The 21,305-nt window shown below is 38.7% G+C and overlaps 13 protein-coding genes across 13 annotated transcripts; 7 read left to right on the forward strand and 6 right to left on the reverse strand.

The window, feature by feature from the left end:
• Positions 1-76: 76 nt before the first annotated feature.
• On the reverse strand, positions 77-1,033 carry KRR1 (ribosome biosynthesis protein KRR1; the record flags this gene model as incomplete). Its single annotated transcript, XM_037285917.1, has 1 exon — positions 77-1,033. The coding sequence occupies one exon, from the start codon at positions 1,031-1,033 to the stop codon at positions 77-79; it is 957 nt and encodes a 318-aa protein (XP_037141812.1).
• Positions 1,034-1,302: 269 nt separating this feature from the next.
• ADF1 (Adf1p) lies at positions 1,303-1,635 on the forward strand (the record flags this gene model as incomplete). The annotated part of the gene is made up of 1 exon (XM_037285918.1): positions 1,303-1,635. The coding sequence occupies one exon, from the start codon at positions 1,303-1,305 to the stop codon at positions 1,633-1,635; it is 333 nt and encodes a 110-aa protein (XP_037141813.1).
• Positions 1,636-1,792: 157 nt separating this feature from the next.
• MIC10 (Mic10p) lies at positions 1,793-2,047 on the reverse strand (the record flags this gene model as incomplete). Its single annotated transcript, XM_037285919.1, has 1 exon — positions 1,793-2,047. The coding sequence occupies one exon, from the start codon at positions 2,045-2,047 to the stop codon at positions 1,793-1,795; it is 255 nt and encodes an 84-aa protein (XP_037141814.1).
• A 641-nt stretch (positions 2,048-2,688) lies between these two features.
• On the forward strand, positions 2,689-4,341 carry PRD1 (metalloendopeptidase; the record flags this gene model as incomplete). The annotated part of the gene is made up of 1 exon (XM_037285920.1): positions 2,689-4,341. The coding sequence occupies one exon, from the start codon at positions 2,689-2,691 to the stop codon at positions 4,339-4,341; it is 1,653 nt and encodes a 550-aa protein (XP_037141815.1).
• A 656-nt stretch (positions 4,342-4,997) lies between these two features.
• HG535_0A00280 (uncharacterized protein) lies at positions 4,998-5,609 on the reverse strand (the record flags this gene model as incomplete). The annotated part of the gene is made up of 1 exon (XM_037285921.1): positions 4,998-5,609. The coding sequence occupies one exon, from the start codon at positions 5,607-5,609 to the stop codon at positions 4,998-5,000; it is 612 nt and encodes a 203-aa protein (XP_037141816.1).
• Positions 5,610-6,845: 1,236 nt separating this feature from the next.
• HG535_0A00290 (uncharacterized protein) lies at positions 6,846-7,916 on the forward strand (the record flags this gene model as incomplete). Its single annotated transcript, XM_037285922.1, has 1 exon — positions 6,846-7,916. The coding sequence occupies one exon, from the start codon at positions 6,846-6,848 to the stop codon at positions 7,914-7,916; it is 1,071 nt and encodes a 356-aa protein (XP_037141817.1).
• Positions 7,917-8,570: 654 nt separating this feature from the next.
• On the forward strand, positions 8,571-9,536 carry KAR4 (Kar4p; the record flags this gene model as incomplete). The annotated part of the gene is made up of 1 exon (XM_037285923.1): positions 8,571-9,536. The coding sequence occupies one exon, from the start codon at positions 8,571-8,573 to the stop codon at positions 9,534-9,536; it is 966 nt and encodes a 321-aa protein (XP_037141818.1).
• A 1,997-nt stretch (positions 9,537-11,533) lies between these two features.
• Positions 11,534-14,035, forward strand: SPB1 (27S pre-rRNA (guanosine2922-2'-O)-methyltransferase; the record flags this gene model as incomplete). The annotated part of the gene is made up of 1 exon (XM_037285924.1): positions 11,534-14,035. The coding sequence occupies one exon, from the start codon at positions 11,534-11,536 to the stop codon at positions 14,033-14,035; it is 2,502 nt and encodes an 833-aa protein (XP_037141819.1).
• Positions 14,036-14,110: 75 nt separating this feature from the next.
• Positions 14,111-15,355, reverse strand: PBN1 (Pbn1p; the record flags this gene model as incomplete). The annotated part of the gene is made up of 1 exon (XM_037285925.1): positions 14,111-15,355. One exon carries the CDS (start codon positions 15,353-15,355, stop codon positions 14,111-14,113), a length of 1,245 nt encoding a protein of 414 aa, XP_037141820.1.
• Positions 15,356-15,885: 530 nt separating this feature from the next.
• Positions 15,886-17,460, forward strand: HG535_0A00330 (uncharacterized protein; the record flags this gene model as incomplete). Its single annotated transcript, XM_037285926.1, has 1 exon — positions 15,886-17,460. The coding sequence occupies one exon, from the start codon at positions 15,886-15,888 to the stop codon at positions 17,458-17,460; it is 1,575 nt and encodes a 524-aa protein (XP_037141821.1).
• A 412-nt stretch (positions 17,461-17,872) lies between these two features.
• On the reverse strand, positions 17,873-18,256 carry QCR7 (ubiquinol--cytochrome-c reductase subunit 7; the record flags this gene model as incomplete). Its single annotated transcript, XM_037285927.1, has 1 exon — positions 17,873-18,256. The coding sequence occupies one exon, from the start codon at positions 18,254-18,256 to the stop codon at positions 17,873-17,875; it is 384 nt and encodes a 127-aa protein (XP_037141822.1).
• Positions 18,257-18,573: 317 nt separating this feature from the next.
• Positions 18,574-19,530, reverse strand: HG535_0A00350 (uncharacterized protein; the record flags this gene model as incomplete). The annotated part of the gene is made up of 1 exon (XM_037285928.1): positions 18,574-19,530. The coding sequence occupies one exon, from the start codon at positions 19,528-19,530 to the stop codon at positions 18,574-18,576; it is 957 nt and encodes a 318-aa protein (XP_037141823.1).
• Positions 19,531-20,133: 603 nt separating this feature from the next.
• CAB1 (pantothenate kinase) lies at positions 20,134-21,225 on the forward strand (the record flags this gene model as incomplete). The annotated part of the gene is made up of 1 exon (XM_037285929.1): positions 20,134-21,225. The coding sequence occupies one exon, from the start codon at positions 20,134-20,136 to the stop codon at positions 21,223-21,225; it is 1,092 nt and encodes a 363-aa protein (XP_037141824.1).
• Positions 21,226-21,305: the final 80 nt, after the last annotated feature.

Genomic DNA, 21,305 nt, shown 5'->3' on the forward strand with positions numbered 1-21,305 from the left:
AATAGAATGACTTACTCCTACCTACAAAATGTGACGAGATACTTGTTATAATACTTAATTATGACCGATGAGCATACTACTCTTCAATCTTCGCAGATCCTCTATATTCGTTTTCTTTTGGTGCAATATAGTCTTGATTTCTTTCTTTTTGCCTTTCTTCCTGCTTTTCAACTTGCTTCTCTCTGCGTTCATGTAACTTTTTGATCTCTTTTTCCTTCTTGCTCAAAAAGTATTCACCACTTTCAATCTCCAGATCAACCTTTCTAGGTAATTGAGCAGGAGGGAAGGGAGTATAAATCTTCTTTTCTTTCTTAGGCTTCTTTGATTTCTTACGTGCGACATTTCTTTTCTTAAACATCGGCAAAAACCTCGACCAATCTTCCTCCGCCAGTTCTGGTCTTTTCGCCAATTCTCTTTTGATCATTAGTTCTTTAATATGATAAATTGGATGGACATTTCTCATGGTATCTTCCACCACGCGACGTATTTCCTTCAGGCCCTTATATGGTCCCATTACACTAACCGTATTTCCCTGTACGAGGATATAGCACTTTGTGAGAAGTTCTAATGCTTTGAGAGTGTTACCATTAGGTCCAACAAGACGTTGCCTTCTTTTAACAAATCTCTCCTTATTAGCCACTGTATTCCCAATCTTTATCACATCGCAAGCCATGTCATCCTGCAAAATCTTCACAGCTTGAGGAAAAGGAACGGAGCGGGCAAGAAGTTTGATCAAATCTCGAGCTCTCAAAATGATCGCAGGATCATATGTTTTTCTCGTGGTCTTAACAGTCATAGACCCCTCCACAAGATCCAAAACGCAGGATATATTATGACTGTTTAGCGCCTTTGTGACATCATTCCAAATGGTTCTTAAATAAGTTTCTCTGTATTTGGGAAATAGCGTCATAAAACTTGATTCTTCTGCGAATGGCAAACCAGACGCATTATCGTCAGGTTTAAACTCTTCAATCTTCCACTTGTTTATTTCCTCCGTATCCCATGGTTTATCTCTATTATGTGTCGAAACCATTTTGAACTGCTACAATGTGTATTATCAACCTGCTTTCTTTAATGTAGAAGCCCTTTGTTTTCCCTTGGTCTCTTTGTGATTAGATGGGATGCGATGAGATGAGATGAGGTCAATTGTTTGTGACAAAAAAATTTTTTCACTAGCTCTTCTTCGCCTACAATCTAAAAAAAAAACTGAAAAGACAAGGTAGTGAGTCTTGCTACTTAGACACTGGTAAGAAGGCAGTACATTATTCACCAGTGCCATTAGAGTACTTTTAATGGTAAAATATGGGTAGAAAATCAGAGAAACGGATTGCAAAGAGCAAAGACTACAGAAAGAAGAACAAAAAGGCACTATCGCCGAAGGATGTCAAAAAAACAAAAATACAAATACATAAGATGAATCGAGATGATTCGCTAACTTCAGACATATTCAATGTTGACAAATATAACACGAGGGTGCGAGAGACACCATCCAATATCAAAGCGCTGAACGCAAAGGTGCTGCAGAAGGATCAACAAAAGGACAAGGAAGTTCAGGATAGAATCATAGCTCAGAGAAAAGATATGAGTGACAACTTAACGAAACAAATTGAGGAATTGTCGGTATTTTCGCTATGAATATGGGTGTCGTTTAGGCTCATCATAGAATAAGATAATACGAAAGGGAAATGATTTCTTGGGGGAGTTTTTACTTACGGAAATATATGTAGACATGTACAGATTAGTTAACTTCAAAAGAATAAATGATTTAGACGTAGGGCTATTAATGACCAGATCAGGCTTTTACGGTTCTTAGTCCTGCTGCAGAACGGAAAATGGCATCACCCTCAGCATATCCTCTTCCCAAACCGAAGCCAATTCCCAACCAAACTGGGAACGCACGACGTTTAAAGAATAATACCGAACCTACGACACCCACACCAAGTCCCAATCCAGTCTTGACCAACATGTTGGAAAGTACTACGTCCCATTTATCATTCAGAATTGATTTGTTTGGCATCAACGTTTGCACTTTGGATTTTTCAGACATCCCAACAAAATTTATATAACGAAACGTGAATGTTCAAAAGTACTTATTCACTATTCAATGGACAGTCTTTTCCACTTGGTATTTCAATGCCCTAGACAAATGTAGTGGATGCTAGAATACAGGGCCTCCTGCCTTATTGAATAGTCGAAAATCTCCTTTTGCTAAAGCCAGTATCTGGTGACCAGGGCTGGGTAACAGCAAAGCTCAAATTCATAGACCCTGATTGGTTTGTAGTGGGCCATAAACCGTTAGTACAGTAAATGACAAACTTCGTCAGGCGCATAATTCAAAAGAATATGACCAGCCTAGAATTTAGCATAATTGATAGCTGCAATTATTTCATGATGCTGGGGGGTGAATTATCCCTGTGTCCCGCGTTACTAGAGAGACTCACGTACTCACGTAAATGCAAAAACTTAACCTGCGGAAAAATCTGGGACACAAAAATACAAAAATACTATACACTTATACAGGATGGCTCTTGATCTTTATATCCATATTGTATATCCTGTCCGTTCTTTTTAGATCTCAACTAGTTACAACCTTTATAGACCGCATTGATTTTTTTACTGAAAAAAAGGATTAAATCACAGTGCAGGAATTACCACCGTTACTTCAAACTTCTACAGAATAATATTACCATGCTGGGCAATATGAACTTGACTCGGATATTTTCCAAGGGTTACGTCACCAATTGGTTCACCGCGGACACTATTATACCGGTTGTAGGACTTCCCATCTTAGCCTATGGCATTTACAGAATCGTAGTTAGGAGGACTATGGGTTCAGTGAGATTTGTTTCCCCTAATTCACCGCCATCATGGAATTGGTCTTCTAAAGATATTATCGAGAGAGCAAACAAAATAGTTGAGGATGCCGTCAAGTTTTATGATTCACTTGCAGAATTGGAAGACCCTTCCATTAACAATCTCGTGAGACCGTTCATGCAACACGAAAATAGAATGCAGTTAGAGACTGGTCAGCTTACCTTCTTTCAACATGTCTCCGAAGATGAGGGTGTGAGAGCTGCATCAGTAGAAGTTACAGAAGTACTGCAGAATCTACAAATTGATCTTTTTCTGAGACATGATTTGTATGTTAAATTTGATACAGTATGGAAACAAATAAAGGATAACAAATATGAAAAAGGTACTGAAGGCTTTGAAGTCTTTAGGTACGTGGAAAAATGTATCAAGGACTTCCTGCGAGCAGGTCTAGATTTATCAAAGGAAAAACGAGAGGAGGTGAAGAAGTTACGGAAATTGATATCTTTCAAATCACTTAAATTTTCCGAAAACATGGGTAAACAAAATGAGTATATTGCATTTAGTAAAGAAGAATTAGAAGGTGTCTCTCAATCGGTTCTAGAACAGTTTGAAACTTTTTGGGATGAGAGAACCAAGACAGAAAAGTATAAGGTCACCTTCAAGTATCCTGATATTTTTCCTGTTATGAAAACAGCTAAGAGAACGGAGACCAGGCGAAAGGCTTTCGTTGCAGATCAGAATAAGACTCCTGAAAATGAGGAAATTCTTTTGGAGACTTTGACGCTCAGAGAAAAGTTAGCGGAGTTATTAGGATATGCTACTTACGCCGGCTATAATTTAGATAACAAGATGGCCAAGAAAGAAGAGGTAGTTTTTGACTTTTTGAAGGACCTTAAAGATAGATTGTTGCCCTTAGCAAAAAAGGAGCTCAAACATCTAAAAGCAATGAAAAAAAAAGAATGTGAAGAATTATCAATTCCTTTTGATGGCGAATATTACTCCTGGGATCACCGCTATTACGATAACACGTTAATGAAAGAGAAATACAACGTAGACTTTGAGAAAATATCAGAGTATTTCCCCATTGAATCATCTATTAGTGGAATGTTAAACATTTATGAAAAACTTTTCAACTTAAAGTTCATTGAGCAGACTAAAACGATTGTGAAAAACATTTGGAATGACGATGTAAAACTGCTGGCAGTTTATGAAATGGAAGATTCAGCATCGTCAAAATTTCTTGGTTGGATTTATTTTGATCTACATCCTAGAGAAGGTAAATTTGGACACGCAGCAAATTTCTCTCTGGCACCTTCGTTCATTGATGAGGAGGGCAGAAGGTCGTATCCTGTAACAGCCCTCGTTTGTAATTTTTCAAAACCGTCTTCTAAAAAACCATCATTACTTAAACATGATGAATTGAACACCTTCTTTCACGAATTGGGTCATGGAATTCATCACTTAGTCGGTAAGAATATGGCTGCTCGAATGAACGGTCCTAGTTCCGTGCCATGGGATTTTGTTTAAGCACCGTCTCAGATGTTTGAATTCTGGACGTGGAATAAAGAAGATCTTCTGGCAATCTCCCATCATTACGAAACAGGTAAAAAAATTCCAGAAAGTCTCCTTGATGCATTGATTGCTACAAAACACATTAATGGTGCAATGTCAATTTTACGACAAATTCGTTTTGGTCTTTTTGATATGAAAATTCACACAACTAAGCATTTGGGCAAATTGGATCTTTTGAATCTGTGGAACGATTCTATGGAAGAGGTATCCTTGTTGAGGAATGGCAACGAGTTGACAAAGGGCTACGATTCGTTTGGACATATAATGTCATCCTCATATTCAGCAGGTTACTATGGCTACTTGTGGGCACAGGTTTTTGCGACAGATATGTATTACACAAGGTTTGCTGCCAATCCACTTGATAGCAAGGTTGGAGTTGATTATAGAGACATCGTGCTAGCCAGAGGAAGTCTTTACGAAATCAAAGATGATGTGCATGAGTTCTTGGGTAGAGACTCGGCAAATGAAGCTTTCTTCATTGAGTTGGGGCTGGACAATATTGAAATCAAGAAGTGAAAGAAATCCAAGAAAAAAGTATACCTTTTGGGCTTATACGTGAGTTGAATAACTTATTTAGCTTGCATTTTTCGGGCTTGTGAAATTTCAAAAAATCATCTGACTACTGTGAAGAATCTCATCAAAGTGACAAAATTTGACAAAGGTTCCAGCACCCTCTTCCATTTTCTTGGAACCGCTATTTTGAATAGACTGATTGATGCTATGATAAAGTAAATGAAGGTTTGAAAAAGATCGAACAACTTGTCCCGTATCAAAGCGCTGCATTTGTCCAAGCTTTCTCTCAGCTTTTCCGTTAGAACGTCATTTATTAAACTTTTAGAATTCAACTGTGTAATTTTAATCTCACTCTTTAACGCCGATCTTGCCTTCATTGTTTTGAAAAGTTGCCTCAGTAATTTTCTAGCTGAAAGAATTAAAGTGATGAGCCATAATTTTGAGCCCCACTCGCCGTTGTTTAAATGACGATACAAAAAGTTTTTGTCTGATATGATTCCTAAGCTCTTCGCAAAATATATATTGTCAAAAACATTACAGGCAGACTCCAGTATATTGATGACAGTGTCTTCGAACGTCGCAGGCTCGCTGCTACCTTTATTCTCGTCAGCAGAATCATTTCTGCAATCCGGATCTGTATTTGAAACGATGACAGAGTTCTGCATGTTCGTAGTCTGATTGACCGCAGTCTCAAGGTTTGCTCGCTCCATTTGCTTCGGAAAAGCACATCAGTTTCTCTCTGAGTTCAGCTTGAAACGGATCATCGCCAGTTTTCTTTTTTATAAGTCTAACAAGACGCGACTGCAATTATATTTTGCCAGCTTTTTATGATAGTTTAGTAGAACAAGATAAGTATTAAGAGCATGTTGCACAACCGAAAAAAGGTGGCATCTATTTGCAAAGCGCTTAATATCACTTAACGCAAATCACCGACCTTTTCAGGTCATTTGGGGGTATCACCGAGACGCTTTAATGTAGCGAAAGAGGGCCCCACTGTACATCTATATTTCCACGAAAATCTAAATCCACTAAAATAAAGTACCACAAAGCAAACGAATGCAAGCAGAAGAGCATAATGAGTGTGCGACATGCTCCCTGCCTGCCTGTCATACCAACGAGAGCACCTGTCCGGTTTCTGAATGAGAAACCAGGGTAAGCTGAAAGTGTCCGGTTTTGAAGCTTGTCCGACGTTTGCCCGTGGGGCACAAAAACTCCCAGCTCTCCCTGTGGAAAGGAAAACGCCACCCGCAAGGACGTTAAGGCTAGGCATACTAAAGCCAGTCTTCTGAAGGCAATAGAAATGCCTGAGGTTTGACTTGAAACGATTCTTTGTCTGTATGGTAGTAGCAGTCCTGTAGTGCCAGCTTGAGTGCTTAACGGCCCGTTCATTTACTCAACCATCTAATACACTGTCCGGCTACATCCTGGGGTCGAACGGGAATATTCATGTTACCCTGTTCAAAAAATACAGATCGGCCAATCAGAAAATTAATTCCGTGCACCCGTGTCGCGCGCAAGATATATTTTTTTTCTCAGTTGTCCGACTTTCTCTCCTTTCTTTACCACTTTTCACAGGATTTTTGAACAACGACAAGGCGTTTTTCACTGAAATTTCGTTGTCAGAAAGAACACGTCTCTTAATACGACGGAGGTTTTACAGCGACACTAAAAGGAATTTCAAAAGATAGGCGACAGTAGGCAGAAAGTATACTTAAATTGCTATTGTATTCGTTTGCAGTTATTCGTCAAACAAGTTTATTTCCGGAGTCAGTAAGTAAGAGTTACAGGTGCTTACTAAATTGTTGTTTGTTGTAGTTTTACCCGTTGATCGCTATCTCGCTTATTATTTTTGACGCCTTAATTGAGCAGCTCAAATATTGAAATTTGTCTATTGTATTTTCGTTGTTTGCTGAATCTACTTGGTTATTTCGTAAGTGTGAACCCAAATGGAGATTTCAAGTAAACGCGCTTACGCAGCGTTAGGTAATTCAGACATTCATGAGGGAGGCTTAAAGAGAAGAGCCTTAATTTTGGACAATTCAGTTCCGCTTCAGAATTTCGATGCTCCGCGTGGGCCTTTCTCAGGAGTTTCCTTTCAGCTGAAAGATGGAAGATCATTAAATTCCTTTGATAGCAAAAACCGGTCAGATTCTGATCTGGATGCAAAATCAGGTTTCAGTTCTCAAGAAGATCACTCTTACGCCCACGGTTTCAGTTCAGGTCTGTTAAATCCTAAACTCGTGGAGGCCGTTTCCCGTTATAGTGATTCTGAAGTCGATAAAAATAATAATTACTGTAACTCATCAATCAGACTTGGCCAGGATAGATGTCTCGAAGACAACAATCAAAGAAGAAAATCTTCGGCAAGGCCAGACTCATTCTCATCTTCATATTCACGGAGGTCCCAAGTTACAAAGATGGATCTTTGTGCAAGGGAGAGATGTTTTGATTATATTGTTCAATCTATTGATGAAGTCTGGGCAAGGTATTGCGACACGACATCTTGCGCAGAGGCTAAGGTATATGGCAATTTGCCATCACAGAGAGCCGCAAAGTTGCAAAAGTGTAATCAAAATAATCCTACCGTTGCTCATTTCCCTCAGTCCCACAAACCCTTAAACATTACAGATAGGGATACAGAAAGTGATTCTGATTCAGAAATCAGTATTGATGGTTTAAATCAAAATTGTGAGGATGATGAGGAAGAGAATAGCGGTTATAAATCAGAGGCTACTAATATTACAGAATATGAGACTGACAATGGCGAATCTAGAACAGTTTCCAATTTACCTGATTCTGTTAAACTGCAATCTTTGAAGTTTAGGCTAAAAAATGCAAAAAATGATATGGAGCAAGTTTATGATTCAACAGAAATGCAGGATTCATGCTCGTTTTGGAGACGCTGGGATATGATCAAGTATGGTGCTGTTGAAATGATGGAAGAAGATGATGATGACGAAATAATAGAAAATGTTATCGAAGAGTTAGAGCAGGGCAGATGTTATTTTACAAATTAAGCAATCAGGCGATTGCCTCGCCACTTTATATTGTTTTTCTACTTTTCCTTCTGATTCATTGTAAATACATGCTTTCAATTCATCTGGATATGAAAAGATTGCTTTGAAAAGAAAGAAATTCAGTATTGTATAATTCTTAGGTGGTGTTATTATAGGCTTGGAGTATATTATTTTTTTCGGTACATTTGATTCTTAATTGCTGGTTGTATAATAAATGTTGTGAGACATGTTAGTTCATAAGAATCATAACACCGTAGAGTGAAGTATGTAGGTACTTCGTACGTTGTCATATATTTTCAATAGATGAAGGCTTTTGTTATCTTGAAAGCACCCCTTTCCTTTCAAATAAGAGGATTATACCTAAACCTCGAACTTAAATTCAGTACTTTAATTCACTCGAAACGAGTGTGAATCATTTGAAGCATAATATCACCAACAGATCTTTTCTTTCGCTCATGGCCAATAATTCACCTTTTTTCTGCACTTTGAAACTGAGTCTCGGGCGGGGCAAGTTTCATATTGCAACTCTGACGCGCGGCTAATTCAATAAGATACACATATAAAAACAAGGCATGGATGGTATCAAAACACCTCTCAAGTAGAATTCCTAGCAAACTTGTATAGAATAGAAATAAGAAACGTTTATTCTTCCCAATGGCAGTCTCAGGGCAACAAGATCAGGATATCGTACAAATAAATGAGAATAAAAGAGTTAAGCATGTCCGCTTCAAACCAACTAAGGAAATTCAGCAGAATGATTATTCAAACCATTATATTCATACAGGGGTGTTACCTCACCAGCATATAACAAATACAGAAAGCCCTGTTGTTGGCTACCCAAAGTTGCAGAAACTTCTTGCACTAAAGGAGGACCAGATCAAACAATACGCTACAAATCCATTTGGATGCAAAGTAGAGATAGATCAAATGGTTCCAACCATTAACCATTGGATTAGGGATGAGCAGTTGACCTTTGACGTAGTTATGATTGGTTGCTTGACTGATAACCAGTTCATATATCCATTGCTGACACAACTAGCGTTAGATAGGTTGGTCTCAAAGCCAGGATTTCTATTCATCTGGGCAAGTGCGCAAAAAATTAATGAATTGAATAGGTTGTTAAATAATGAGACTTGGGCAAAAAAATTTCGAAGAAGTGAAGAGCTTGTTTTTGTCCCTATAGATAAAAATTCACCCTTTTATCCAGGTTTAGAGCAGGACGACAACTCAATAGTAGATAAAATGCAATGGCACTGTTGGATGTGTATAACTGGGACGGTTAGAAGATCTACCGATGGTCATTTAATACACTGCAATATAGACACTGATTTGGGGTTTGAAAAAAAAGACACTAGAGTTGGAGCTGTGCCATCACATCTATACAGAGTAGTTGAGAATTTTTCCACCTCCACAAAAAGATTGCATATAATACCGGCAAGAACAGGATTTGAAAAGCCTGTCAGACCGAGACCTGGGTGGGTTGTAATGAGTCCTGATATATTACTGAATAATTTTAGCCCAAAAAGATATAAGCAAGAAATTTCAGTAATAGGTTGTAACGTTCCGTTAAAAAATGAGATAGAGAACTTAAGACCTAAAAGTCCAATTCAAAAAGTATAATTCCTTGGTTCACATAACCTAATCGTGCCCTTGGAATCTCTCAAGCAAAGAAAAAGGGATACAATTGATAAATTAGTTTAGAATCTTGATCTCATTCTCTTTTATATATTTAGCAGTTTGCTTTTAATCGTTTAGCTTTTTTAACACTTGAGCATCCTAAATTTTTTGATTTTTAGTCAAGTACTTACTGCTTGTGTAATCTCTATCAATTCTAGGCAATTCAAGGCTCGAAAAAGCAGGAAACATTAAAGGGAAGTGACGTTTTTAAAAAGCCTAACGATGAATCAATACGCTTAAATTATGTGAATACTTTGAACTCCCGTATATTGAATGGCATTGGCAGCTTAACATTGAGACTTTCAAAATTGACATGGTTTTTTCTTTCGCCCATCAATTATTTTTTTTTGATCTAAAGGTGAAAAAGGCATGTCTTAAGCGTAAACCTTCGTATGAAAACTAAACATTAATACCTATCCATAACTTCAATTAATCAAGCCCAAAAAAACAGCCTTAACCCTAACAATAGACAAGAACATGGTTATATACTAGAATAAAAAATAGTGCCCATCAAATCGTAGTATGCAGGAAAATATAACAAGCTGTTTTCATCTCATTATTATAGCTTCCAACAACGAAGCAATAATTCTCCGTGAGGTACGAGTGCTTCTTGAACTTTACTAAAAGCTATGTATCTGAGCATGGTTGCAGTTGTCTGACCACATTTTTTTTGACTACTTTGCAATACATTGCTAAAATCGCGAATTTGGCTAAGATAGATTTTTCACTGACGCCAGCTTCCTAATTAGTAATTTACAATGTCATCTAACTAAATATACATAGTAACATAGAAAGAGGATTAGATTTTGATAACGCGTTCAACAGACCGAAGGTGCTGATTTATCTTAAGTAAATTGTTTTGAGTCGGTTTCGGCTTGAGCTTTTCGTGACTCCAGGGAAGTCCTCCGTCCAGCTGTGATCGCAAGTAGTCTATGCTATGTCAGAAAACAATGGCCTTTGAGTAAAGCAATTGAGAGATAAATCTCAGCCATTTTTTTTGGACCAAATTGTGGAAAAAATGCTGAACGATTTCGAGTAGGAGCTGCATGAGATGCTGCCTTCGTTTCACATCACTCTACACCATCACTCTACACCATCGCCCTACAGAATGCGTACGCCAGAGGAGACAAAGACTGCTTAAGACAGCCAATGCTTCAGAAAAACGACATTTATTGCTATGTAGCTGCAATTATTGAAAATAGTACATTTGGCGTATCTCAATAAACGCATGTTTGCTCTTGTGGTGTTACACCGCGAACACGGATAATCAGTGTCTTACCTGATACAGTTCTGGGGACACGCAAACTGCATAAATAATAGCATGATATCTGAGGCTCTAAAACTCAGCTGTATATGAATTGAAACCGCTACACATGGATATTTGCAGAAAGGTGGAATAACTCATAGAATTCTTTTGTATTGAATATCCATATATCGGCATTTTACACACAAATATCATCTCCTTTGGGGAGTCAGCTTATTTGTGCCCGAAGGACCGTTTTCCAACTTGGGTGGCTGAAGGAAAATTGCATGTATCCGTTAATGAATGCTTAATTATCTGCAATAATTGTAATGAAAAACTATATAAATCTCTTCTATTTCCCTTCCTTTTCCATCATTTTGGCAAATTGATGGTACAAATCCATAATAGTTGCTTTTGTCTCAGCTCTTAAGATTTTTTACTGCATGCAGAAGGTGTATTACATTGACTTATTTTATATTGTCATCCTTTTATTTATTCAATTGATGTCGTCTTCTACTTTGTACTGCCATGTGATCTGATAGAAGTATTTTTTTTTCATGCAGAAAATTTTTTTGGTCTTAATAGCGATGATGAGCTCTATCTAGCTCATCGCTGAAAAGTATCTGGCATACTTATTAAAAAACAATTCAGCTCCTGAGAATAGAGACCAGAAAACGGGCATTAAGACTTAGGAACAATGGGTAAAACTCAGAAGAAGAATAGTAAAGGTCGTTTGGATAGGTACTATTATCTTGCTAAGGAAAAAGGTTACCGTGCTCGTTCTTCTTTCAAAATCATCCAAATAAATGAAAAGTTTGGACATTTCTTGGAGAAATCCAAGGTAGTGATTGATTTATGTGCTGCACCAGGTTCGTGGTGCCAGGTAGCTTCAAAACTCTGCCCAATCAACTCTTTGATTGTAGGTGTTGATATTGTTCCCATGAAGCCAATTCCAAATGTAACTCTTTTTCAAAGTGATATTACCACTGAGGATTGTCGTTCCAAGCTAAGGGGATATATGAAAACATGGAAAGCTGATACAGTTCTACACGATGGTGCTCCTAACGTGGGTCTTGGCTGGGTCCAAGATGCTTTTACACAATCACAGTTGACTTTACAAGCCCTGAAATTAGCCGTTGAAAATTTGGTAGTGAATGGTACTTTCGTTACTAAAATTTTCAGATCTAAAGACTATAATAAATTGATGTGGGTTTTTCAACAGCTTTTTGATAAAGTTGAAGCTACGAAACCACCAGCGTCTAGAAATGTGTCTGCTGAAATATTCGTTGTCTGCAAGGGTTTCAAGGCACCAAAAAGGTTAGATCCAAGACTGTTAGATCCTAAGGAGGTGTTTGAAGAACTACCAGATGGTCCTCAGAATATGGAATCAAAGGTTTTTAATCCGGAGAAAAAAGTTAGAAAAAGACAAGGTTACGAAGAAGGCGATACCTTATTATATCATGAAATGCCAATTATGGATTTTGTCAAAACTGATGATCCAATTACTATGTTGGGTAAAATGAACAGGCTAACTGTGGATGAAGGTGACCATGAGTGGAAGATTGTGAAAAAACTGAAACAAACTACCTCAGAATTTCTGGAGTGTATCAAAGATTTAAAAGTACTAGGCAGATCTGATTTCAAAATGCTTTTAAAGTGGAAAAAAGCTGCTGCTGAAATTTTAGACTACGGTAAGGAAGAAGTGAAGACAGAGATTGAGACTACTCCTTTAACAGAAGATGAGCAGATAGAGAAGGAGTTACAGGAGCTACAAGCTAAACAACGTCTAAACCAGAAGAGAGAAAAGAGGAAGAAGAACGAGGTTAAACAGAAGGAGCTAACCAGAATGCAAATGAATATGCTTACCCCTGCTGACATTGGTATTGAAGCTGCTGATATTGGTAGAGATTCTATTTTCAATTTGAAAACAGCCGAAAAGACAGGCATTCTTGACAAATTAGCAAAGGGTAAGAAAAGAATGATTTTCAATGAAGATGCAACACAAAATGATGATATTCACATCGACGAGGATGCTCCTCCACAGGATAGAGATGATGCTGCTGAAGCTAATGACTTAGAAGCTGAACTAGACGCAATGTACGAAAACTACAAGACGAATAAGGCTGAGAGAAATGCTAGGTTCAGAGCCAAAATGGCTCGTGGAGGAGATCAAGAAGATGAGTGGACAGGTTTCGCTGAAAAAGTCGATGTGCAAGATCAAGACGAAGGAAACGTGCATACCTATGACGACGAAGATTCCGAACAGGAATCGGATGGCGATGAAGCTATAACCAGTTTGATAAGCAAACTCAAGGGCAAGTCAGGCGACAGCAAACTAAGCAATAAAGCTAGAATGCTCTTCAATGATCCTATCTTTGAAAATGTTGAACCTGATTTATTAAAAGTAAGACCAAGCGCACCAGCGGCCTCAGACGAATCCAGTGTACCAGCCAAAAGAAAACATGTTGATTTGGAAGAGAAAGAGGAGGAAAGCAGTGACGACGAAGATAACAGTTCAGATAGCTCTGATTTTGAACTTGTAGCGAATGAGGAATCCGAACAGGAGGGATTCTCTTCGGATTATGACTCTGAAGAAGAAAAATCCCACATTAGTAAGCAAAAGCATTCGAAAGAGGTAGATATTGCAACTGTGGAGGCCATGACTCTTGCGCATCAGTTAGCGTTAGGTCAAAAGACCAAACACGATTTGGTCGATGAAGGTTTTAATAGATACTCTTTCCGCGATTCTGAGAATTTACCTGCATGGTTTACAGAAGAAGAAAGGAATCATTCGAAGATCAACAAGCCAATCACGAAGGAGGCTGCAATGGCTCTAAAGGAAAAGATGAAGACTTTAAATGCAAGACCTATCAAAAAGGTTGCTGAAGCAAAAGCCAGAAAAAAGATGCGTTCTTTGGCCCGTCTGGAAAAGATCAAAAAGAAAGCAGGATTAATTGTCGATGATAATGATAAATCAGAGAAGGATAAGTCCGAAGAGATTGCAAAATTGATGCGTAAAGTTACCAAAAAGCCGAAGACTAAGCCTAAAGTTACTCTTGTTTACGCAAGTGGCAAAAATAAGGGATTGTCAGGTAGGCCCAAGGGTATAAAGGGTAAATATAAAATGGTGGACGGTGTCATGAAGAATGAACAGAGGGCATTGAGAAGGATAGCTAAAAAACACCACAAAAAGAAATAAAAAGATCAAAGGCTTAATCATTGATCGTGTACATTACTAAATTACGGTTTATAAGTATTTTCTTAGTCTACAAAGTTAACGCTTAGTGAACACTCTTAAAAATAGGTATATCATAGAAAATATGATACACCCTAGTGTTGCAAAGCGTGTCGTGTTGTAGTGAGATGTATCTACAACTGGAATATCTACACCAATAGATGTTGATCGCATATGATTGAAGACAGTGTCAGGAGTAAAAAATGCTTCATACCCTAAGCCTTTGGAATAAAACGGGTTTCTCACGACTTCTTCCGTGTTAGAGTCACAAGCTTTAAAAATCATTGCATTAAACGCGACTGACTTATAACTGGAATTAGGTGCCGGCGACACATATCTTGAGTGCAAATTAATCTCGTTAATTTTTCCAGCTTCCAGAATAAATAAGGATTCTGATCCCCACGAATTATTCTGTAGTCTATATTCCGGTTGCTCTAAATCTTGTTGACCAAAGATAGATACAGGTCCCGACTGAAACCTATCGATAAATAAATCTACAGGTAGTTGTAAATAGGCAAAATAATCGCACTGGATTTCACATGATGTATAGTTTTCCAAATTTATAACGAGATTCGGATGCAATCCCACAGGTTTCTCCAAATGGATCGACATTGGAGTTGTTGCAACAACGTGAGCTGGCATGTACATCAACATTGTCTTTTGACAGTTTTCAATGACGCCAACAGAATCCCAGGTGCATCGAAGACCACCTAGATTGATATCTTTATCGTCATGAAAATCGACATAAAAAAGACCGACCTCCGATTGGTTGACATAGATTGGTTTAGTAAATTCAATAACCTTTTCATTCTCAATCGGGCACCATTCATTAATTTCAAGGGTTTTATTAAGTATAGTAATATCATAATCACAATTTACTTCATCCCATTTGATGAACGAGGTATCGTACTCGCTCGGCAGCCAATCTGCCATTTGAGTAAAGCTCTCTTTGTGGACAGATTGATAAACAGGATTTTCGACCATACGTAAGCACTCATGCTTTTCAGTAGCATTTGTATAAATATTCAAACCGGGGCATAACACCGGTTCGATAGCCACTGATGACTCAGAATCTCCTCTTACTCGCTCGGGTGCTCTCCATGTAATACGGGTCGAACTCCTGCTCGCTCCATTATCTAAAGCCTCAGTATTCCATGCCCATCTATTTTGGGCAATTACACCGGCATCTCCGCGTATTTCAATATGTGTGTCGTTGTAGGTTAAATGACTCCCAACATCTTCAGCATTCGGAAATAACACTGTATGACGACTGATGAGACGCATCAGTTCATTCGTATTAAAAATTCAAATTCTATGTTCCAGAGAGTTCTATTATGTGTACAATTATCTCAGAAGCTTCGCGCAAATGAATTGATATTTCGAGCTATTAACGGGCTTACTTCTTTAGAAGCCTTACCTTTTGAAAGGCCAGTTTTCCTTAAAAAATATCTTAATAAAATTTGAAGGAAAGAAAATGATACGGCCTTCCAACATTAATGAAACGTGAGAGAGAACGCGCAGAAAAATAAAAAGGTATCCCAGTAGGAACATCGTGCTTTACCATTGCAGGTTGCAAGCCAGAAGTTCCGTTGTACCTTTGCTGTCTCCTTCTCTGTCATACCAGGTGGATACCTGCTGATTATAGTTGAAAGTCCCTAAGCTTTATACTCACTTCGAAAGTTATTACAATCTTGGTCGGGAACCAGTTAGTAATCATTTTGAAGCTGCTTAAGCACAGGTACTCCTTCTCAACTATATTCGCTCGCTATTCCTCTTCATCAGGGCTTGCTTTGTATTAAAGCAAAGTTCAAGATATGACTGATACGCAGCATCTGCTTGTGGCGGATGCTCTTCCTATAGAAAACAGCACCACTCCATCTAAAAAAGGACATCGCCACAAAAGATCTTTTGCGATATCGGGAGATTTCGATTTCTTGAAGCAGCCTGGCACTGTACCTCCGATGATTTGTTCTTCTCCCGGGTCTGCCACTACGAATTCATATACCCATAATATACAAACAGGGCAGCGCCAAGAAGATAATTACTCATGCCCATCGGAGGCCATGCCCCGATCTCCATTTAAGCTGTCTAATCAAGCCTCAAATTTAAGTCCACGATTTTTCATTAGTGAGGAACCAAAGTTCTCGTCCCCATTTCGTGGCGTTCCGGATGCAATCATCAATCTAGATGATGCATTGAAGGCAAAACCAAGATCCTTCAAGAATCATAAACGTTCGGAGTCGGCCCCTCCGGATCTTGCCATCCTTCTTAACTCTAAGAATTCTACGAGTGGAACGGTTATGATTGAGGAAGAAGATGACGAATCGCCCACTAATTCAGACAGTAGTGGTAGCTCAAATACTGAAAAAGACACGGTTTTCCCAAGTCTAATCTCTCCACTTCGGCCGCAATCTCCAACTCCCAATCCTCACAACTATGATATGAATGGTTCGCCGGTTCAATCGAAAAATACGGGCTATACTTCTAACAGCAGCAAAGTAAATACTTTGAAAATAAACGGGCAAAAGCAAAGGTATCATTATTACACCAAGAAATTATCCATAAATGCTATCTCTAATGTAGAGCCTCAGTCCCTGAAGGAGAAGGGCTCTTTTGGTTCGCTGTCGTCCGGAGTGAATAGGACGCCTTTATCAACTGCCTGCACGCCGTTGATGCAGATATCGACACCTTCTACTCCTGTTTCATTAAATAACAATAATGCAATCTTTAACGCATACAAATACGAAGGATTTGAGAAGGGACCCATAAGTCCGGTAAGAGTCCATCGATCTTCAGTTTACAATAATCGAAATATGACTCAACAAAACCACAACAACAACAGTAAAAAAAACACAAATGCAACCTTCAAATATGAAAGTATAAGCTATGATATACCACAAGAACCGAACAAATGCGACTCAGTTTCTTCAAGAGATGATAAAACGCTCATGAAAAAGGATATAATTTTCCAGGATGATGGCGATGTCACGGGCTCTATAAAGCAGGATGATGCCAAGTTAGAGCTGTCCCCTTACGAAGAACAAAGAAATGAAAATGTTCTTTCGAAAGAAATTCTCTTTGGCGAACCTGGGGATGCTGTTGACCTTTCCACATTGCCTTCATCAAGAAGAAGCTCTAACGAGAATAGAGAACCTTTATCAAAACAAGAAATGGCACCAATAATGCAGGTCACTAGTTTTGTTAAAGAGTCTCGTTCGCGTGGTTTCGAAGCCTCTCAGGATTCAAGAAGCGTTAGTGATAGTATACTTTTGACGGGAGGTAGGCCTCACAGGCATAAGAAAACTGTAAAATCCAAATTGAACAACTTTTTCGCTAATTTTTTCAGCAAGAGTAGTAATGAAAGTAACTTGAGTGAGAAAAAGCCATAAACATTGTTTTTAAACTGTTAAGATCTGATACCAAATGACATACATGAACCATGAATACCCAACTATCTGATTAATATTTTTTCCTGTAGTGATTGAGACTTTTAATAATATATACTTCAAACTTAATGTAATAATACTTATGTATATATAATGTTAAAACATTTCCATGCCTACTGGCGCTATATTTTGGAGTTCTACTGCCCATGCCCACTGACAGCCTACTCTCAGCTTTGTAAATAAAATACGGATTTAATTACTTAACAAAACATAAGCACTAACCTATATGTATATAAAAGATGTCGTTTGGAATAAATAAATTAATAGGGGAGGGGAGCTCGAATACTTTAAGTCGTATATATGATGCCTTGGTTGCTTGTGTATTTTAGTTATGAGGAACTGTGCAAAATTCTTCCTATTTGGCAACTTCCAAATTGTCCAACTCTTCCTTTTCTTTCGCAGCTGCCTCAGCTTCCAAAATGTATGGCAACAAATAAGGCACATCATCTTCTGGTTTTATCCATTCATTCTTTGGTAGCAAATGGTGCGTCAACTCACATTGATGAGCTCTAATAATTCTAAAATTTCTGGCATATGATTCGTCTGCTGGTAGCCTTCTCAAAGCAGTTTGTGCGATTGGATTCTCCTCCATAAGTAGATCGTCAAATCTTAAACCTAATTTCCTGTAGCCACCAAACTTGACAAACTGTTGAGCCACTGGAACAATTATCTTGGATAATGCTGCATGATTTAGAATGTAATCACCCACTTTGACAATGGAAGTTAAGGACTGTGGCATCGTCTCTTGTTATGTAAAATACGAATAGAATAACTATTAGTGTATTGCTGTGCTAAATATGTCAGGGAATGCCTCTTATATCAGAAGTATTGAGTGTATTCAGTTCTCTTTTTCATTACTTTCTCCCATGATAGCTAAAATCATCTATGCGATACGCCCGAAAATCCAAATGCCAAAACCCACTGGGGACGCGAGCTTACAAAATGAAAATTTTAACGTTTTGATTGGTTCTGTATCACATGACGACTAGTATACATGTATAAAACTATAGTGTCAATGACTATCAATGGACTATATAAGGACTGTAACAATACAATCTAGTAATTGTACTCGTTTGATTTGACACCTGCTGTGTTGGGGAAGCCACATTCCAATAGCGCCGTGTTTATAATATTCGAATCTTCCTGGATCTTATTGTAGATATCTTCTTTTTTGACAAGGATAAGACCAGCGAAACCCGTGGCGTTGAATCCAATGTCAATTGAGCTCGCCTTTGTACTGGAACGTGGGACGACACATATCCAATTCTTAGTCAATAGGAAATTGTAGCCCATGTTGTTCTGCAGTGCGGGTCTCTCGCCGAGCCAATCCTGGAAAAACGTGAGGGCTCTTTGGAGCAGAGAGACGTAAGACATTGTCAAAAGCTCCTCATCTACCTCTTCCTTGGACTCCGGTAAGGGCAAGACAAAGTGAGCAAATGATACTTTGTTATCCTGCAATGGCTCGGTCTTGAAATTAGGCAAAAAATGGGACTTACCAGCACACAATTTGTCCTGCAAAGTCAAAAAATTTTGAGGTAATCTCAAGATTTGTAAATGTTTGTGGTCCTGCGAAGAACCGCTTGATGGGCCACAGTTATAGAATGCCATATGTCTAACATTTTCATCCTCGTCATCCAATCTGTCCAAGATTCTGTAAGCCGTCATAAGATCAATTGGACTCAGTGGGCTCTGTTGCTGTTTGACCTCCTTGGTGACGAGTAACGTGTGTTCCGCTACAACAGGGAACTTGTTCAACAGTAGCCTGTACTCCCCGTCAGCGACATCCTCCAGGACAGTAAGCTCAGGCTCTGGCTGACCAAAGGGGTTCCGTTCAGGGTCATCACCACGCTCAGGCTTATCCAGCAAACTGGGCGCATAACTTAAAACATATGGCATACCACTTACAGTATCCTTCACTTTCTTTGTCGAAGACTGGGTAAATTTAACATGACCGTTATCCACAGCAGTGGCATATTTATCAGCAATCCTTTGCGATAGATCCTTGGGTAACATTTTCTAACTTTTGCAAATAACAACTTCTTGCCATTCTCGATGAACTACAGTATCACTGACTGCTAATTCCTCTTCTTATGTACATGATTCCTCGAGTTTCTTCGAAAGTTGGGCCTCGCGGTGTGAGAATTTCACCAGGTGATGCCAGAACTACATGGACGACAGAGGAAGCTCTGGCATTTACAAACAAGAAAGAACAGGTTGAAAGCCACGCAAAAACAATTCAAACTGCATTTATGTGCCGAATATTTTCTCTTGTGTCGTAGTACTGATGGAAACTGTCCAAATCGCCTGTTGATCGTTAGACAATGCGTTATATGTGGGCTCGTAAAGAAACAATCGGACTGTGATAGCAGAATTTTTCACTGACGACGAAGCGCAGCTCGCGTTAAAGTTTATTTGTCAGTTGCCCGCCGCCTTTAGTTTATGTTGAAATGGTTGAAAAAAGGATGACTGTATCAAGTCAAAGTTGAATCCTGGTAGTATTGGGTTGGTGAAGTTAATCAATCAATTGCCACTCATTGCTTGAAGTCTAGCAGCTATTAGTAGTTGGCGGATGTTTAGTGGGATTACCTCGGAGTACAATTGAGCTGAGCAATTCCAATGACGGACCAAAGAGCAAAAGAAATTCACTATCCGTGCAACTACTCAGATGGCAATTTTAACATTGCAATTGATATTGGTGGTAGTTTAGCTAAAGTTGTGTTTTCGCCCTATGGAAGCGAGCGATTGATGTTTCATACTATTGAGACGGAACACATTGATAAATTTATACGATTGTTGCATTCTATAGTGGAAAATTACCACAGTGGTGAGTACAGTACTACAAGAATACTCGCTACTGGTGGCGGAGCATATAAGTTTCATGAACTTTTACAGGAGGAATTTTCTGCAATCAACGCGATAGTACGCCTTGACGAGATGGAATGTCTCATCAAAGGATTAGACGCTTTCATACATGAAGTGCCCGATGAAGTGTTTACATACAATGATCAGGACGGCGCCAAGAATGTGACACTGCCTAGAGATGCCACAGACCCTGCAAGTATTTATCCCTATTTGCTTGTCAATATAGGCTCTGGCGTTTCAATCTTGAAAGTTGACGAACCGGGGCAGTTCAAAAGAGTTGGCGGATCCTCACTTGGCGGTGGAACTCTGTGGGGGCTATTGAGCTTGATAACAGGTGCACAGACATATGACCAGATGTTAGATTGGGCCCATGTAGGCGACAACACTAACGTTGACATGCTGGTTGGAGATATCTACGGTACAGATTATAATAAGATAGGACTGAAATCTTCAAATATAGCAAGCTCCTTTGGAAAGGTATTTCAGAAGAGAAGAAATTCAGTTACTAGTAATAGGCCTCGTTCATCTTCCACAGCTTCTAATAATATAGCATTAACCACATCACAGACTGACATTGCATTACGAAATAAGAAATTTAAGAACCCTGATGTTTGTAAAAGTTTACTGTTTGCCATTTCAAATAACATTGGACAAATTGCCTATTTGCAAGCAAAGATTCATAATGTGCAAAATATTTATTTTGGCGGTTCCTACATTAGAGGGCATCTTACAACGATGAATACACTAAGCTTTGCAATCGATTTTTGGTCCCAAGGCAATAAGCAGGCTTTTTTTCTCAAACATGAAGGCTATCTTGGTGCCATGGGAGCATTTTTAAGTGCTTGATTTTGCCTTTACCTTTACATTTACAGCTACAAATTTGCTATAAAACCTTCACATTTTCTGTCCCGATTTCCCAATGAATC

This window comes from Zygotorulaspora mrakii, chromosome 1, assembly GCF_013402915.1.
Source record: "Zygotorulaspora mrakii chromosome 1, complete sequence".
NCBI lineage: Eukaryota > Fungi > Ascomycota > Saccharomycetes > Saccharomycetales > Saccharomycetaceae > Zygotorulaspora > Zygotorulaspora mrakii.